The sequence below is a fragment of the Delphinus delphis genome, chromosome X (assembly GCF_949987515.2).
Source record: "Delphinus delphis chromosome X, mDelDel1.2, whole genome shotgun sequence".
Lineage (NCBI taxonomy): Eukaryota > Metazoa > Chordata > Mammalia > Artiodactyla > Delphinidae > Delphinus > Delphinus delphis.
The window spans coordinates 27422915-27442352 of NC_082704.1; the positions used below are offsets into that span (position 1 = coordinate 27422915).

The 19438-nt window shown below is 38.3% G+C and overlaps 1 protein-coding gene across 2 annotated transcripts in view; it reads right to left on the reverse strand.

The window, feature by feature from the left end:
* DOCK11 (dedicator of cytokinesis 11) overlaps positions 1 to 19438 on the reverse strand; it is a 189857-nt gene that overhangs the window by 12735 nt on the left and 157684 nt on the right. For both annotated transcript variants that reach the window (XM_060002424.1, XM_060002425.1), the window contains 4 exons: positions 15252 to 15358; positions 7513 to 7635; positions 4040 to 4153; positions 3366 to 3512 (listed from right to left, as the gene is read on the reverse strand). In XM_060002424.1, the coding sequence (XP_059858407.1) occupies positions 3366 to 3512; positions 4040 to 4153; positions 7513 to 7635; positions 15252 to 15358 (491 nt within the window). The remainder of the gene's footprint in view (positions 1 to 3365; positions 3513 to 4039; positions 4154 to 7512; positions 7636 to 15251; positions 15359 to 19438) is intronic.

Below are 19438 nucleotides of genomic sequence, written 5' to 3' on the forward strand. Positions count from 1 at the left end.
ACAAGAAGACTACAGACCAATATCCCTTATGAACACTGATGCAAAAGCTCTCAAAAGAATACTAGCAAACTGAATTTAGCAGCATATTAAAAGGACTGTACATGATGACCAAGTGGGATTTATTCCTGGAATGCAAGGATGGTTCAACATATGAAAATTGATCAATGTGATATTGATACACTGCATTAACAGAATGAAGGGGGAAAAAAAACCACATGATCATCTCAATCGACGCAGAAAAAGCATTTGACAAAATTCAACACGCTTTCATAATAAAAACACTCAATAAAGTAGGAATAGAAGGAAATGTCTACAATCTGATCAAGGGCCACTGTGAAAAACCTATAGCAAACATCACATTCAATGGTGAAAGGCTGAAAGCTTTTCCTCTAAGATGAGGAACAAGGCAAGGATGCCCATTTCACCACTTCTACCCAACATGGCGTTGGAAGCACCACTGAATCGTACACTTAAAAATGGTTAACATATAAATGTTATGTGTATTTTACCACAATAAAAAAGATAGTTATCACAGTTCTATATTATAGTCATTGACATGACTTTTAATGGATGGATATGGATAAACATGATTTATTAGATCAGTCCCTCATTAATAGACTCAGGTTGTTTTCCAACATTTTGCTATTATAAATAATGCTCCAATGAACATCCTTGTATTTAAAACTGTGTATATTTTCTTCTGATTTATTCCTTAGGAAAAATTTTTAGATGAGAAGTTGCTTAGTTAAAAGATTTACATGGTTTTGGGAATTTTGATACATACTACCCAACTACCCTACAGAAAAGATGACAATTCGTACATCCACAAGCAGTATTTGACATTGTAAGAGTGGGTACTCTTGATCGCACTAAGCCTATTCTATGGAGGAAGGGGACCACAGGAAAGGAGAATGGTTCTATCTCAGAGATATAAAATTATAATAGTTACAGACCATTTCATAAAGAGTCTAAATTCCATGTTAAGAAGCTATGCTGCAGTGTCTCCATTAACTCCAGCTGATTCCCAGGGCCCTCTTCTTTCAGTGTTCTCCCAACTAAATTTGACTTGTGCCTTGGGTGTTGGTGGCGCTGTCAATATCCTTGCAATTTATCATAGTCAGGCCTTTTTGTGTTTAGCTTAGGAAAAATTGAAACAAACCAAAAAAACAACAAAAACCTCCCAAGAAACAGTCCCTACATCCTTTTTTTTTTCCCTCCACATATACAGGACCATAGACAAGGGAAAGTTTCTTAGCAACTTTTAAAACTTCTCCAAACCCATTCTACTTGTTATTACATAAAAATCTAAAAGCCTAAATCTAGTAATCCTTTCTTTTCTTTCCCATTAAAAAGCTAGATTTCTCCAGAGAAACTCAGGTGAGGTTAATTATCTGGCTAAGACAAGACATAGAAGGAAAATAAAAGAGAGGTCAAGACTGATTTTGACCTTATAAAATAAACTATGTATATGGTAAACATTCAAACAGTACATGAGGGTATATATGAAAAGTAAAAAAAAGTCTTTCTTCCCACTTAAGACTCTAGTCTCTCTCCTCAGGGATAATCATGGTTAACAATTTTGTATGTATCATTCCAGAAATTTCCTAAGCATAAACAAGTGAGTATATGTGAATATCAATTTTCACAAATGTAATCATCCTATCCATAATGTTCTGTGCCTCACCTTTTTTCTCTCAATAATATATCTTGATAGGTATATCAATACTCATCAGTTTTTTAATGCTTAGGATACTATATCCATTATATGGGGGTAGTACCACTTCCTTAACCATGTGGATATTAGATTGTTTCCAGGTTTTTGTTATATAAACTTTGCAGCAATAAACACCTTTAAACATACATCTTTATGTGTGTATATCTATCTACAAGATAAAATGTTAAATGTGAAATTATTGGGTCCAAGGAAAGATACATTTAAAATACTCGAAAATACTGCCCAACTGTTTTTCACATTGTTTGTGCCCTTAAGCAGATTTTGTTCTTTGGCAAGTAAAAGAGTGTTTTTAATTTTCAATTTCACACATTAAGAAAGAAATAAGGATTTTAAAAGTAGCAACTGCTTATTATATCTGTTGCCTATGAAGAATGACTAAAATATTGTGCATAAAAATCATGTCAGGAGTCCAGCTGCCTGATGGTGTTTTGTCATTAGTGCTTGTTGGCCAGGTTTTCGGAGGCAGAAGAAAGTAGGAAACCGCATGTTATTCTGCAAGCCTGGCTTTCTATTAACTTTCCATTTATAGTATCAGTAGTATGGCAGCAAGCCTAAAACTTTCTGGCTATAAGGAGATAAAATTTTCTGTTGCCTTAATTCAATAAAACAACACAAAATAGTGAAACGGATCAGAAGTAGAGAGGTTCTGCCAAATATTCATGAATTTTGAACCTATCAGCACGTCTGTTTTTAAATGTCGAAGGCATATGTGTAAGATAAAATCATCTCCATGAGATATAGGTAAGTTTACAAAGTGAAGAGATCATTTTCATAGTAGAAAATGAAGTGTCTTTACTATTGCCACGGGCTTTTCGCTCCGGCAATGCTGCCTGTTAGCTATCGAGTGCTTTGCGTAGCACCATGCACATCATAGTCACGCAGTAAATGTTTCTGGGGTCTACAGATCCTGCACTGTATAGATCCTTCCTACCTGAAAAGTCAGCTCTCATCCTGTACATACCCATGGTAACTAAGGACAGTCAGGCATTCCTATTGTGCCTTCCCGCGATTCTGTCTATAGGGAACTATGCACTACTAGGAAAGAGCCTCTCTTGCTGGAACCTTTCTCATCCTTGCCTTGGCAGGGCTAGTGGGATGGATAATCTTTAGATCAAGGCCCAAGGCATCTCTCCTAAACCTACATCACTGCGAATGTAACTAGTGAACTAAGGATATCTTAGAGTAAAATGTGTGTCCTAAGATGATTTTAATCATAAAGCATGAAATTGACAATCATGATGCCCAACAGCATTCACAATAATAGCTAACCTTTACTGAGCGTGCCAGCTTCTATTATTATTAGTGAATGCTTTTTTACATACCAGGAACGCTAATCACTTTCCATATATTAACTCATTTAATCCGTACAACAACTCCATGAGGAAGGCACTATTATTAACTTCATTTTACTAACGAGAACGAGGCACAGAGAGGTTAAGTAACTTCCCCATGGTCACACAGCTAGCAAGTGGCAGAGAATGGAGATTTGAATCCTTCTTTCTGATTCCAAAGCCCCTGTCCTTTCTTTCACGATCTGGAAAGGCTCTATTTCCCATGCCTCTCCTCCACTAGCTAAAAAAGGAAAAAGTCAGAAGCAACGTACCACACCTGGAACCAATAAATATGTTACCTTGTCTGAATCCTGAATTATTTTGACATTCTCTGTACCAAATTTTTCACCATAAAGTTTAACAAGTCTCAGGGAAATCTCCGAGAGGCCGGTGAGCTTTGGCTCTTTATAGATGTACTCCTTCCCATCCTCTTCTTCAAAAAAAGACTATTATAAAGTTAAACATATGACAATTTATAAATAATATGAGCAAACAAAGCACTTAGAGAAAATCTACTAAATAATTAGCAATAATGTATTTGAAATAGATTTTAAATAATAGTACTAAAAGTCACATGCATATATTTTAACTGAAATAAATGAGAATTTTCAAACTCACAGTCATGTGAGCATATTATTGGCCTGAAGATTTCCACACTCGATTTTTTCATCGCCTGCATACTTACCTGATCTTTATTGCAAATCTTTCAGTGCTAGATATTAGATATACATTTAAGAAGCTTAACAAAAAATGAAACTGAAGGAAACATTCAATTCTTATATGTTGTTCTCTGACCTAGTGGATTTAGATATGGGAACCAAAGTGAACTTTACACTTACAAACGAGGCTTCCTGCTGTTGTGACAGGTGCTCTATCTAGACAGAATCCTAGAACCAATAACTGCTGCTACAGTAATCATTCAAAGGTGAATGTTTAAAAAGGAAAACAACTTTATGAACTAAAGTATACTTACTTGGCCATAAAAGGCAACTCTGAAGAAAGTGCCTAAAAGTCTTTTCTTTGTGTGCATAACCTCCAAAATTTTTGTGTAAGCTCCATGAAGAGTTCTATAAACTTGAGTAAGTTTCTGAAAAATGAGAATAAACGAAACAGCTTTGTCTTCTGGTTAGTTAGTAAATGTCTAAGATAAATGCACAGGAAAAAAAAAAGCAACACTATTTCCTTTGCAAAACGGTTTTGGTGGGGTCATTCACACTCCCCTCCCCCATGGTCATTATTAGACAAAACTCCTTAACAACTTTAGGTCATAGGGTAGAGCTTAAAATGGTCAAATAACACTGTATTTCTAAATATCATGTTTCATTTCATTCATATCTCAATGGTAGTGTATAATTTAAAAATACTGTGTTATTGACTACTTTTTTCTTATGTCTGAATTATTTTAACTGAAAGATAAGCAAAATGCTTTGCTTGAGCTCTTAGGTGGAGAGATTAGAATAAACAATCCATGCGAACAATTTTGGAGAAGAAAATGAAATGCAGACAGAAAAATAATAGTATAAGCCTGAGGGTGGATTCCTTTTATACAAGTTCACAGACATTTTCACAGAATATATTCTTCTACACATCCAGAAAAAGGGAGCACGCTGTGCTAAGAACATTATCAAGAATGTGAAAAGACAACCTACAGAACAGGAGAAAATATTTGTAAACCACAGATAAGTTTTCATATCCAGAAAATATAAAGAACTCCCACAATTCAACAACAAAAAGACAAAAACCTAATTTAAAAGTGAGCAAAGGACTTGAATAGACATTTCTCCAAAGAATATATATAAACGGCCAACAAGGACATGAAAAGATGTTCAAAATCACTGGTCATTAGGAAATACAAATCAAAACCACAATGTGACCCCACTTCACAGCCACTAGGATGGCTGTAATAAGAAACCAAAAATAAGTGTTGATCAGGATGTGGAATGTGTACCCTGCTGGTGGGAGTGTAAAAGGGAAAACAATCTGGTGGTTACTCAAAAGTTATAAATGGAGTTACCCTATGACCCTGCAATTCCCCTCTCAGGTATATATCCAAGATAAATGAAAACACACCCAGGGCTTCCCTGGTGGCGTAGTGGTTAAGAATCCACCTGCCAATGCGGAGGACACGGGTTCGTGCCCTGGTCTGGGAAGATCCCACATGCCGCGGAGCAACTAAGCCCCCGTGCCACAACTACTGAGCCTGCGCTCTAGAGCCCGCGAGCCACAACTACTGAGCCCACGTGCCACAACTACTGAAGCCCGCAGGCATGGAGCCCATGTTCCACAACAAGAGAAGCCACCGCAGTGAGTAGCCCGCGCACCGCAACAAAGAGTAGCCCCCGCTCGCCGCAACTAGAGAAAGCCCGCATGCAGCAACAAAGACCCAATGCAGCCAAAAAATAAATAAATAAAATAAATTTAGATATAAAAAAAGAAAACATACCCATACAGAAACTTATACTAACTGCTTACAACAGCACTATTCATGATAGCCAAAATGTGGAAACAACCCAAATGGATAAACAAATTGTGGTATATCCATACCATGAAATATCATTCAGCCATAAAAAGGAATGAAGTTCTGATACATGCTACAACCTGGATGAATCTCTAAATATTATGCTAAGTGAAAGAAGCCAGAAACAAAAGGTCACATGTTGTATTAATTTGTTTTTATGACACACCCAGAACAGGCAAATCCATAGACGGAAGGCAGGTTAGTGGTTTCCAGAGGGTGGGGCATAGGGTGGAGAGTGATTACTAAAGGATATGGAGTCTTTTTCTGCGGTGATAAAAATGTTTTGAAACTAGAGAGAGGTGGTGAGAGCGTAACATTAAGAACGCACTAAATGCCACTGAATTGCACACTAGAATATGGTCAATTGTATGTTAGTGAATTTCACTTCAGTAAAAAAAGGGGAGCACAGAAGCAGACATTCTTTGTCTAAAATTCTTCCTATATTATTTTCTGCAGTTGAGCTCAATTTGAGGGAAGTTTTCCTTACCTTTATGGCTGCCACCTCTGACACTTTTCAGCCCATCCCATAAAGATACACTGAAAAATTACTTCATCTCATGCAGAACACTAAGGGATCTATACAGACCCTTGCACCCCTACAAGGGAATAGGAGTAGTTCCCCTATAGAACATGTTGCTTCCTTTAATGTGCAGGGAAGATCTATTTTTCTTTTTTCCCTATTAGTCAATTGAGTAGCAAAATGTTCCCTGGTCTTCAACCTAAGAGTAAGAGAGTGGGTATTTTGAAACGTTTACAAAGGTTCTTAGGATGTAATGCTTTGAAAGAAAGCTCAATGCCAATTCTTGTCGTGTCTCATAGGCTATTCTTTGTCATCTGTATGACTTAGATTTAATTATTTAACTCTTGCTTTTTAATATAATCACTTGAACTCCGCTATGATTTTTCAGGCATGCCCCATACACACCAAAAGCACGGCAAAGAGAGAAAGACCCAGAACCTAGGAAGAAAAGGTGAGTTTGATCGGAGCCAGTTTGGAACAGAGATTAGAACACTACACAGATGATATTAAATGTATGTTTTCACTCTTGGAAACTTCTTCAACAATGAAAGACTACTTGCTATATTTAAGGATAAACTGCTTTGCTTTAAAAAAAAATGGCTTGAATCCTAAATCATCCCTTCCCAGCATAGTAAGGGTATAAAATTATGATATGGACTTAGAGACTTGAATATAAAAAATTCCTGGGCTTCCCTGGTGGCGCAGTGGTTGAGAGTCCGCCTGCCGATGCAGGGGACGCGGGTTCGTGCCCCGGTCCGGGAAGATCCCGCATGCCGCGGAGCAGCTGGGCCCGTGAGCCATGGCCGCTGAGCCTGTGCGTGCGGAGCCTGTGCTCCGCAACGGGAGAGGCCACAACAGTGAGAGGCCCGCGTACCGCAAAAAAAAAAAAAAAAAAAAAAAATCCTGTTCAGTGCTGGTGGCAACAGCTGCTCATTATACTACTATTCTTTATTAACTACCCTTTATCCACAGCTTTATCTGGCAGACTAAATTGGAAAAACTCCTCACAATAGGGTTATTACTATTACTATTATCTCCCCTACTGTCATCTGCCAGCACCTTTAGTCTCACCGTCAAATTGCAAAGAATAGAATCATGCCTATCACTCTTCCTGGGCTACATGGAAATCCAACAGCTTTTTTTAGTGAAGGTTTAGTGAAGACAACATTGATTGTTTTCTGCCATGAGTGGAGGAGGAGAGATTGCTAGATAAAAATGTTTTGCGAACCACTGGTATAATGTAAATTTCAATTTATATCAAATGTTTGGTCCTTAATTTCATTTGGAAAATTTATGTGAATATGAGGTAGGATTGTAATTTTAGGGCCTCCTAGCATTTTTTAAGGATAGTAACTTAAGACCAAAATAAAACATATAGGCCAATGATGCAAATGTTTAAATTACCTACCTCGAATTCTCGACGTTTCTCATAAATTGGAATGATCAACTTGGAAATTTCAGAAATTACTTCATAACGTTCTGCTTTCCATAAGCCATCCACACATTGTTCTAGCAACTCCAGCAAAACTTCCTGCATTGAGAGAAAAATGCAATCAGGAATTTGAGATAGTTTTAGAGCTCTGGGCAAATATATTTTGAACCATTTCAAGTTAATAGAGAATAGAATGTACTAAAGTTAATGAAATGCACAGAAGGAGTATAGTTGTGTGACTATATTTTTCTAAATCACATACTTGAAGTATTTGAAATTGAAACCATTCTTAAAAGTATGAAATTAATATTGACAATAGTAAACTACTATTTACTTTGTTTATCACATAATAAAGATGTTAACTGTACTTACAAATGGTAACACACTGAGAAGAAGTATTTTTAAAAGGGGATACATTGTTCCAAACTGAGGATGTTTAAATGTCTAACAGTCTATAAATGTCCACTAAGTCTATAAATGTCCATTATTTTTCCTTTATATTGAAATTATATTTAAACACAATTAATAGAGTCTTAAGATAATTTGGCAGTTTTCAAGCTGTTGCATCAGTGACAAAGGTGTTTATTAAAATGATGTGATTTTGGTCAACAGTGCTTCCTTCCTCACTGTTGGTTCTAAAATGAGTGGGAATGACCGTATCATACCACCTCAAGATAGAGATCTCTGACCTTGCTATAATAACAGCCGCTATAAAACAACCATCGTGTCATGTTCTCAACAATAAAAAGATGAAGCCAATTACTCATGCTATCCGTAAGGCTTAACAGTTTGTTTCTATCTTAAAGAGATGAACTTCAGACCTATAAAACTGACTGCTAAAACGGCTCTTCCTGTATGTCCTCTAGACAATTTTGAATTCCTCTTCTTCCTAAACTAGCTCTTTCACTTGTGTTTCCTACCTAGCCAGGGGTCACACCCTATAAACTCTTAGCTAGAAAACTAAGGGCAGTTTTGACTTTACCCTTTGTTATGGGTTGAACTGTGCCCCTCAAAAAGATAAGTTGAAGCCCTAACTCCCAGTACCTCAGAATGTGACCTTATTTGGAAATAGGGTCATTGCAGATATGATTAGTGGAGGTGAAGTCATACTGGAGTAGGGTGAGCCCTTACTCCAATATGACAGAGATATGCAGGGAGAACACCATGTGACTACAGAGGCAGAGACTGGAGTAACGGAGCCACGAGCCAGGGAACGCCAAAGATCGACAGCTACCGCCAGAAGCTAGGAAGAGGCAAGGAAGGCTTCTACCCAGAGTCTCAGAGGGAACATGGCCCTGCTGACACCTTGATTTCAGACTTCTGGACTCTGGAACTGTGAGACAATAAAATTCTGTTGTTTTAAACCATCCAGTTTCTGTACCTTGTTATGGCAACCCTAGGAAACTAATACACTCTCTTTCTTTACTTATCCTCTAATCAGTCCATCACCAAGTTCTGCCAGTTTTACTTCCTAAATATTTCTCAAGTCTGACCCTTCTTCTCCATTTCTGCTCTCATTGCTAAGGTTCAAGACCTCATTATTGTTTTCTAACTGATCTTCCAGCCTTGGCACTTTCAAATCTATCCTCCACAAATATGCCATAGGGTTCTGATTAAAATGCAAACCAGACCACATCCTTCTTCCCTTCTTAAAATCTCATGATGGCTCCCATCATTCGCAGAACTAAGGACAAGCTCTTTCATTTGGCACACAAGCCTTGCAGTGATCTGGCTGATACTTTTATAATATCATCATGCATCATGCTCAGCCTGGTACTTGATGCTTAAACAACGATGAGCTACTGGTAGTTCCTCTGAAGCACCATGGTGTTGCCTTAACTTTGTGCCTTTGTCCATTCTGTACCCTCTTGTCCTTTAATCCCTTTCACTTAGTTAACCCTTTAAGAAAGCTTAGGTATCACCTCTGCCAGGATTCTTCTCCTGATTAACAAAGAGTAGCAAGACACAAGACACCTTTTTTTCTTACTCTGATAATTCATTGGGTGGACATTTATCACTATACTTGTCTGTTATCTATGTATCTGACTTTCCAAATAGGCTGTGACTCTTCAAGAGTAGGGACAATGTATTATATTGGTTTCTTCAGTCACTAGTATGGCGGCAGTACATAGTAGATGTTCATTAAAGGCTGCTACTTGAAAAAATAATCTATATATTAACATTTAATAGCCAAATTAAAATTTCTATCAACAGTGGGAAGGAGGAACTTTGGGGGAGTTAAAAATCTATTACAAACTAGTAATGTTTGTCCCAGGGATGTAAAGTTGGTTTACAATTAGGAATAAATCCAGTGTAAACAGAATGAACCATGTAAACGGAACAAAAGAGAAAAATGTGATCTCAAGCAATAGATGCAGAAAAAGCATTTGAAAAAACTCAACACCGCTTCATGATGTTAGAAAAGAATCCCCAGGAAACAGGGAATAGAAGAGACCTTTCTCAATCTGATAAAGAGCATCTACTAAAACCCCAAAACCTATAGGCTGAACACTCTTCTCCTAAATTTGGGAACAAGTCAAGAATGTCTGCTCTTACCACTTCTATTCAACATTATGCTGAAGGTCCTAGCCAGTGTAATAAGGCGAGACAGAGACAGAGACAGAGACAGAGACAGAGAGAGAGAGAGAGCGAGAGCACAGAGATTTGCAAATGTAAAACTGTCTTTCTGTGCAGATGACATGATTGTGTATGTAGAAAACCCTAAGGAATATACAAACTACTAAAACTAATAAGCAGATTTAGCAAGGTTACAGATTATAAGATCAACACACAAAATCACTGTATTTCTATATACTAGCAACAACAAATTGAAAACTAAGATTAAAAAATCAAGCAATACTATTTCCAGTAGCATCAGAACATCCATTATCTAACAATATATACCCAGGAAAAGACAAACTAAATAAGACCTGACTGAAAGACTCAGTATTGTTAAGCTCTCCATTCTCCATATAGTGATATATAAATGTCACAAAATCTCTACAAAGCTTCCAGCAGGCTATTTTGAGGAAACAGAAAAAATGATTCGAAATTCTGCATGGAAATTCAAAGGATACAGAAGAGCCAAAATGACTTTGAAAAAGAATACAGTTGGAGGGCTAACACTACCCGATTCCAAGACTTATAAAGTTATAGTAATCAAGACAGTGTGATATTGGTATCAAGATGGACAAATAGATCAGTGGAACAAAACAGAGTCTAGAAATAGACCACAGACATATAAAGAACTGAAATTTGACTAAGGCGCCAAAGCAATTCAGTGGGGGTAAAAGTTTTATTTTTCCCCAAATGGTGTGGACCATGTAAAATAACTGTTTAGAAAAAAATGAACCTTGGGACTTCCCTGGTGGCTCAGTGGTTAAGAATCCGCCAGCCAATGCAGGGGACAACACGGGTTCGATCCCTGGTCCGGGAAGATCCCACATGCCGCGGAGCAACTAAGCCCGTGTGCCACAACTACTGAGCCTGTGCTCTAGAGCCCACAAGCCACAACTACTGAGCCCGTGTGCCACAACTACTGAAGCCCACGTGCCTAGAGCCCATGCTCCGCAACAAGAGAAGCCACCGCAGTGAGAAGCCTGCACACTCCAACGAAGAGTAGTCCCCGCTCGCTGCAACCTAGAGAAAGCCAGCGCGCAGCAACAAAGACCCAACACAGCCAAAAATAAATTAATTAATTTAAGAAAAAAAGAAAAAAATGAACCTTGACCTCTATCTCATTCCATGCTCAAAAATGAATTCTAGATAGATTATCAGCCTAAACATAGAACTCAGAAACAAAGTTTATAGAAGAAAATATAAGGCAGTATCTTCAGTCTTGAGGTAAGCAAAGATTTCTCAGACCAAACACACAACGCAAAAACAAACGATCAAAAAAACGGTAAATTGAACTTCATCAAAACCAAAACTTTCTGCTCAATAAAAGACTCAATTAAGAAAATAAATAAAGACTGGTAAATAAATCTGCAGCAAATATATTTGACAATGGACTTATATCCAGAATATAGAAAGAACTCCCCTAAGTCAACAACAAAAAAAATAATGCAATTTCTAAAAATGGGCAAAAGACTTGAACAAACATTCCACAAAAGAAGATATATGAAAGACAAAGGAGCACATAAAAAGTGCTCAACACCATTAGTCATTAGGGAAATACAAGTGAAAAACACAGTGAGGTACCAATTCATGTCTAACAGAATGGTAAAAATATAAAAAAAGATTAGCAACATCAAATGCTGGTGAGGAAGTGAAGCAGCTGAAACTCTTATTCATTGCTGGCAGGAATATAAAATGGTCCAACCACTTTGAAAAACTCTGGGTATTTTTTATGAAGTTAAATATGTAACCTCCCCAGGATCCAGCAGTTTCACTCCTAGGTATTTACCTAAGAAAAATGAAAGCATATGTCCACAAAAGGTCATAGATAAGAATGCTTAAAGCAGCCTTATATTCATAACAATCCCAAACTGGAAACAATCTAAAATCCATCAGCAGGAGAATGGATTTAAAAATCTTACATTGATATAATGGAATATTTAGCAATGAAAAAGAACTTCTGATATACTCAGCAATATGGGTGTATCTCAAAAACATTATGTTAAGCGAAAGTAGGCAGATACAGAAGGGTACATACTGAATGATTCCATTTTATGACACCAAAATATGGCAAAACTAATCTATAATGATAGAAATCAGAGAGTGGGGGTGGGGAGACTAACTGGAAATGGGCACAATGGAACTTTCTGGGGAAATGGACACGTTCTCTTTCTTGTTTCTGGTGGTAATTTATATGGGTGTGTACAACTGTGGAAATTCATCAAGCTGTCCACTTAAGATGTGTGAATTTTACTGTATGCTAATTATATCTTTAAAAACGATTGCAAATCAGAAGTCAGAAATGCAGTTTTCAAACCAATTAAAGTATTATTGGTTTAACTAACCTATTTAAATAAGGCACTAAATGAACAACAATTTGTATTTTTTGTTTCAATAAAACTTGTAAATCGGTGGCGGTTATTTTCCATTGGCTAGAGCACGAGGAAGAAGCCCTATTACATAAACTGAAACATAAAATGGCACTACGGAGAACGTGATTCTATCTGTATACATCAAATGAAAAGCATGTATAAATTATTACTGTAGAACACAAGAGTTCCAACAAATGTGTTTACATAAAAAACTGATTACAGTTCTTGACTAATAAGAAATATGACCACTCTCCTTGAGAGTATAAAAAAGGGTCAGGTGCAAGGCCATTTTTATGACTAAGTTGAAGCTGCTGTTTGGAAAAAAGGATGTAACTTCAGTTGTGTTAAAACATTTATCTCCCACAAACTCCCGTGAATCTTTCTGCTGCTAGCCCGCACAAACTGGGGGTCTTAGATGAAAATCACTGAAGTCTAACTAAAAACCCAAAAAGTGAATTAACTTACCCAAGGCTTCACAGTCAAGCAATGAACTGGGATTAAAATTCAAGTATCTCGATTCTCTGTTATGATTAATTAATTCCACAAGGATGTTTTAAGTATCTACTCTTCTAGGTTCTGGAGGTAAAAGGAAACCTTACTATCAAGTTGGTCAGTGATAAAGTCTGACATTTATGTAGCACCTAATGACTTATAAAGAGCCTTCACATTTGTTGTGAAGTGACCAGGATAGTATTATCACCTTTATTTTATTGATGAGGAGAGAGACCCATATAGAAGTAGCAGGTAAAGCTTCTAGGCATATATCATTTTAGCTAAACGAACTAGAGCTACCTTGAGATTGCTTATATTTTCTAAAAAACAGGACTTCCCTGGTGGCGCAGTGGTTAAGAATCCACCTGCCAATGCAGGGGACACGGGTTCGAGCCCTGGTCCGGGAAGTTCCCACATAACGCAGAGCAACTAAGCCCGTGCGCCACAACTACTGAGCCTGCGTGCCACGACTACTGAAGCTTGCACGCCTAGAGCCCGTGCTCTGCAACAAGAGAAGCCGCTGCAATGAGAAGCCTGCACACTCCAAGGAAGAGTAGCCCCCACTTGCTGCAACTAGAGAAACCCCACACGCAGCAAAGAAGACCCAAAGCAGCCAAAAATAAATAAATTTTAAAAATTAAAATATTTTAAAAAACAAATCATAAAGTATAAAACATGTCTCTGCCACTTTAACCTGGCTGCTTCTTATGTTTCTTAATATAATGTTAAAAAAATTTATTTCTGTGGGGTTGCAACCCCTTAAATCTCTCCACTTTTGTTGTTTCTTTCTTTCTTTGGTCTTCACATTCCTTAATTGTAAACATCAATGTGCTTCAGTCCTTGGTTCTCTGGTCTTCGCTTGCTGTATTATCTCCCATCGTCAGTGTGCTTTGGTTCTCACACAGCTACGACTTCCAGATGTGGCTCTCCAACCCTGATCTCTCTCTTTAGATTCAGTTCTGAATTTCTAATGGCCTGATGTTATTTCCATTTCAATAACCTTCTACTCCAAATTCAACACCCATCAAAAACTGATTTCATCATCTTCCCTGTAAAATCATCCATCCATCATTTTTCTATAATATCCAAACCTGAAATCTTAGCACTACCTTTGACTCTTCTCCCCCAGCCAGCAAGTCTTCCTCTTTTCTTCACAGTGTTTCCTGAACCTGTCACTACCTGGGTTTAGACCTGGCTGCTTCACATCTGGACTCTTAGGGCAGCCCGCCCTCCAGATTCTGCCTCCAGCCCCTATCCATCTACCTCTAATACATTTCCCACATAACCGCCAAATTAACCTTTCCTCTTCCTTGCTTTCATCTTGTCATTATCCTGCTCAAAAACCTTTGACAGCAACTCAACATTCTAATCAATGAAGTCCAGACATTCAAAGTTTCCCAAAACCTGACCTCAACTACTACTCTTCTCTATGTGAACCCAATGGCTTAGCCAAAATGATCCATTCACTGTGCCCCCAAACATACCTTATACTTTCCCACCTCTTAACTTTTGTCCCCGTTATCCTCCCTCTGCTAAAATGCCTTCAGGGTGTCTTCACGCTTCAAACCTCTCTCTAAGCCTAACTGTCCTCTGTTCTACCTCAGCTCAAAGGCATCTCTCACCTTCAACTCTGCATGGAACATACTGTCTGTATTATTCAAATGGCACTGTCTTGCTTTTCTCCATTTCGAGCAGGTGTATTATCTCTTTAGGTAGACGTAAGGTCAGGGATCAGCCATATCTAATTATTTTATAGCTTCTGTATCACCAAGTCCAAAGCCTTGCTCATAAGTCAGTGCTCAACAAATATTTGTTGAGTGATTGACAACCGAAGCTGTTTGCTACCCATATGAAGCTTGGAGCAGAAATTTTCCATCTTTAAAATGCTTGTAAGCATCCTCTCCTTAGCTGTTACATCGTTAGCTATATTTTTTACGGAGATTTCTCCAAAGTATGTTGACGGTGATCTGGTTACTGGGAAGGTGATCTGAGGAAGATACATGGTACATTTCTAAAACCAGACAATAAGAACAGTTCCAGAGATAGGGCTCCACATTCCACACAGGGACATCTTTTCCCTGGGCAGTTTTAATGCTTACAGTTCATCAACCCTTCGTTACCTTCCAAATTAAGTTAGCTGTCATAATTTTTTTTTAGCTGCAATAATTTTTTAATGTAAATACATTTTAAGAAGTTAAATTTATATAACTGGCAAGGCAGGCCTTGGAGTCTTACTTCACTATAATGGACGTCCATCATTCCAGCATCTTCTTTCATTGCTCCTTCTTCATCTATATTGGGAGTAATTTTCTTGAAGGCTGAACATCCACTAGGGAATAACTCTGTGTGAATAAAAACCAGTGAAGTAAATTTATTTTTAAAAAGTGTTTTGTAAATAACAGATAGCCTTACAGGGATTAGTTACCCTTAAAAACAAACACATATTTTTGTGAGGATCAAAGTCATACGTGCAATTTTCAGTTACAAAAAAAGAATTTTACAAATTATTTCTACCTACTATACATCCTACCAGTCTTTTTACCAAATGGTGAGCTCAAGTTACTTACAAATAAGTTTCATTCTCTGACTATGCATCATCTTCAATGGCTACTATAGTAAATGTTTTCCTAATGTGATCTAAAAATTGTTATTAACACTTTGATCCTGTGTACGTTTATGGTCTGTCACCTAAACAAAGAGAGCATGTACTTTTCAGGTAAACATCGAATGAGCTTTTGTAGTCATCTCTAGCTCCTCACTTCACTGGAGCATTGGAAAAGTGGGTTGTTAGCCTAGCCTAGGACTTGTAAAGAGAGGCAAGAAATAAAACAGATGCCAGGGATGAAGCATCCTTAGAGAAACAGGATAGGGCGCTGGGAGAACCAGAGCTTTTGGAGTTAGATAGACCCAGCTCGATCATTAATTGTGTGATTTCAGACATGTTTATCTCTCTAGGACTGTAAAAATTCCATCATCTGTAAAATAGAAACAGCAGCTACCTTATAAGAATTCAATGAAATGTAAAGTGTTTAGAACAGAACCTAACATATAACAAGTGTGCAATGAATTATTATTACCAAACAAAGCTACCAATAAATAAACTAGCTTTCTCAAGATACAATAATTGCTAGCAGCTCGTATAGTAAGTGACTGCAGCTGGACCCCTGGGAAGTAGGAAGTGAGCTCAAGCTGAGAACAGCTGCTGTAGGATTGTGGACCAAATTGTTACTGTCAAGCAAGAGTATGGGTATAGAAGGCCACGTGGTTGCCCTGCAGACTCTGGACATAGGAACATGTCCAAACACTACTGCTCTGGCTGCGTTTACCCCTAAGGGCGCTGTCATTTTATAGGTAAGGAAATTTTGGCTTCCTTATAACTGAATCTGCTAGGCAGTGGAAAATGGCTGGTCACAAAGGGGACAGCTTTTGCAATCTATTGTTCTACAACATCTCTAATAGTGATGCTCAGAAATGATGACCTACTCACGACTAAATATTTGGTAAGCTTCCTGCTGTTAGAGGTTGGGGAAGGAAGAAGGAAGGTTTAGGAAAGCCAAACCTCACATTGAGGAGATGTCTCAGCATTCTGATGGAAAAAAGGGTCATGTATCACGGCTTGGATTTTGACAACTCTTCTCGTCTAAGTGAATGCTAACTAGACATACATCTTCTGGTAAGACGCTTGATAGAAAATGAGGTATCAAGTCAGCATCACACTTCTATGAGAGAGAGAGATGGGATTCTGGTAAGGGAAGATGGGGTTATTCTGAAGCACTTTTTCAAAAATGGAGAAACCCATAGGGAGTAGTCAGTGGATTTCTGTTAGAGAAAAAGGAGAGGCAGAAATGAAAATAAGATTTACTTTGACCCAATGGACTTTAGGACCATTTTTGTTCCAAGAAATTAGGTAATAAAAGGCACTGAAGATAGAGCATGGCATGTTTCATTTCTGAGGATAAGCATGTCTAAAATGGTCTGTTATATAGACTGCTAGGGGAATTCTATTCAAAGGGCTGGATCACAACACGATAAGGAGAATGTAAATCAATTCATCAGTTCCTTCTTCAACAGTCTTTCTATAAAAAAACAAATTCAGCTGAACTAACCATCATGCTCAGTGCCGTAAGTTGATTTATATTTGGGTTAATATTCCTTATCTTGTCGTGGACCAGTAAGAAACCATTCTCAGACTGGCAGTTGCGTCCATGGGGCACTCTGAGTAGCAGTGCATTAGGAGAACTTTTTGAAATTTAGGAGAAAATGTCCCACTTGATTACCTCTATGAAGTCAAGAGCTAGGCAGTTAAGGAAGAGGGCCCCAAAACTTGACTGAAGAGATAGTGTGGTCCTTAACAAAGAAAAGGGTCAATCCCTGAAGGCCTCAGGCAGCTAGGTCCACGACTGGGGGAAAAATCCTGTCTACGCTGAGGATATTATTACTTTAAGTGATTCCCAAATCTAGGGTTTCTCTAGTAGGCCGTGATTTAGGGGAGGACAAAAGGGGCACACTCCTATGCCTGAAATCAGATGAGACTAAAGCATCTTGGGAAAGAGTCTTCCAGGGCATACCTTAAGTAGAAGGAGGGTAAATTATGGGTCTTCTTTTGGACTTCGCTGTGTGTATCATCTGGTGTAAAGACTACTATTATGGATTTTCAGCGTCAGAGTCCACTATTCTTGCTAAGTGTATTACCTTGAGTCCTATGCCTGATGACGTTATCTCTAGCTAGAAAAGCCTATATATCCCCTTGTTTGCTTAAGTTATCAACACCCACCAAACTATCCAATGATAAGAGGACTCTCTTGTTTGTTAGGGTCTTTAAAATGCTTAGGGAAAATTCTGATTCCCTTTAGTCTTGTTTAGTTTAGTCTTGTTTCGGATGAAACAAGTTGCTGAATCTAGGCCAGTGTATATGTCCCAACAGAGGGAGGCACGTGTGTGAGGGCTCTCCCGTAGCCCTCTGTAGCATTCTATAACATGGCCTTGGAGGCTCTGCTTTGAATCTTTCTGGTATGTGACCTGGATTCCTGATTTTGCCCTTCATAGCTGTAGCTTCTGTATTCCTGATTGCTGTCCAAGGGAAAGCAAGATGCAAACTGTCCAAGTAGAGACCACTACACCTTGAGAACAAATTGTCCCATGAAAAAAGCAGGGAGGAGTTTCGACGATGGGAAAGCAGTTCAACCCTTGATAAAATAAGACTGCTGGTCAGAAGAGGGATAGGAGGTAAAAGCGGAGGGCAAAAAGGGAAAAAGCTGTGATTGGGAAGGAAGTGGGTAAAGAAAAAGCTTTGCAGAACGTAAGCTATCAGAACCTGGGTATAAAGACTTGGCGAAGGGAACATTATCCTATAAGGCATGAAAAGAACAGACTCTATGGGAAATGAAATTCCTTTTCCCGGGGTGCTGGAGGAGCTCTACAGGCCTGAAGCTTTGCTGAACCTCGGATGCTATGTGGTGGTGTAAGAATGCAGACTTGATTCTTGTCTTCCCTGGGGGAAAACAGTTGTGCACTCTCTCAGGAAGAGAAGAGGAAGAGGTACCTAAGTCTAGGCTCCAGAGAATGAGATCTAGAACATTTTGAGGTTTTCAGACAAAATAAAAATAAGGAAATTTAGATCTGTTTCTTATTACATATTTTTGGGAGTGGGAGTAACTCACACCTAGTATCACCACTTAGAGATAACTTAGGGAAAGGGAAGAGAATGATGACCCTTAAGATCTCTGGTACAAAGAGCAGGAACTCTGGCTGCCTGAAAGATGTCTGAGGGTGGCGGTGGGACAGGGAGAACTGCACACCTCCTCCCCCTTTCCCTTTCAGTTCAGGGCCTGAAAAATGAAAAAAAGGATCTAGAAATGGGCCCTCACTGGTGTTCTGTGGTCACCTCTGGAGGCCAGGGGCCCATTTCCTTGCTCGCTTAGGCAACCACCCAATGAGACAAACTATTTTTTTTTTCTTAAAAACTCTAAACAGGAAATCATGTGTCTCCAATGCATCAGCTATAGCATTTCATTCCATCCTGATGAAAAAAAAGCTTTATAATGACTTCAAGAGAAATGGCACAGGACTTTGAGAAAACAGAAAAATTCTGGCAATGGATACGTCAAAGATTTTGTCTTCATTAGCAAGGACACTTGATAGAAAACACAGGGCTCTACAACTGCTCAATTATTTTTGTTAAATAAGTGTGTCTTAAGTATAAATAAAACCTTTTTCTTCAGTCCTGCACTCAAACGTACTTCTATTTACTCTGTGAATATCCAGGTCTTATCTAGATCATGGATTTCTCAGACTGAATGACAGGTTAACAGATTAAGTTTTTAACTTCTGTTTTAACATCAGTGGTCCACCTGGGTATAACTGTCATAGCTGAATCAGCTAATTAGCAAAATCAGGTGTTTTCGATCATTGGCACGATTGAA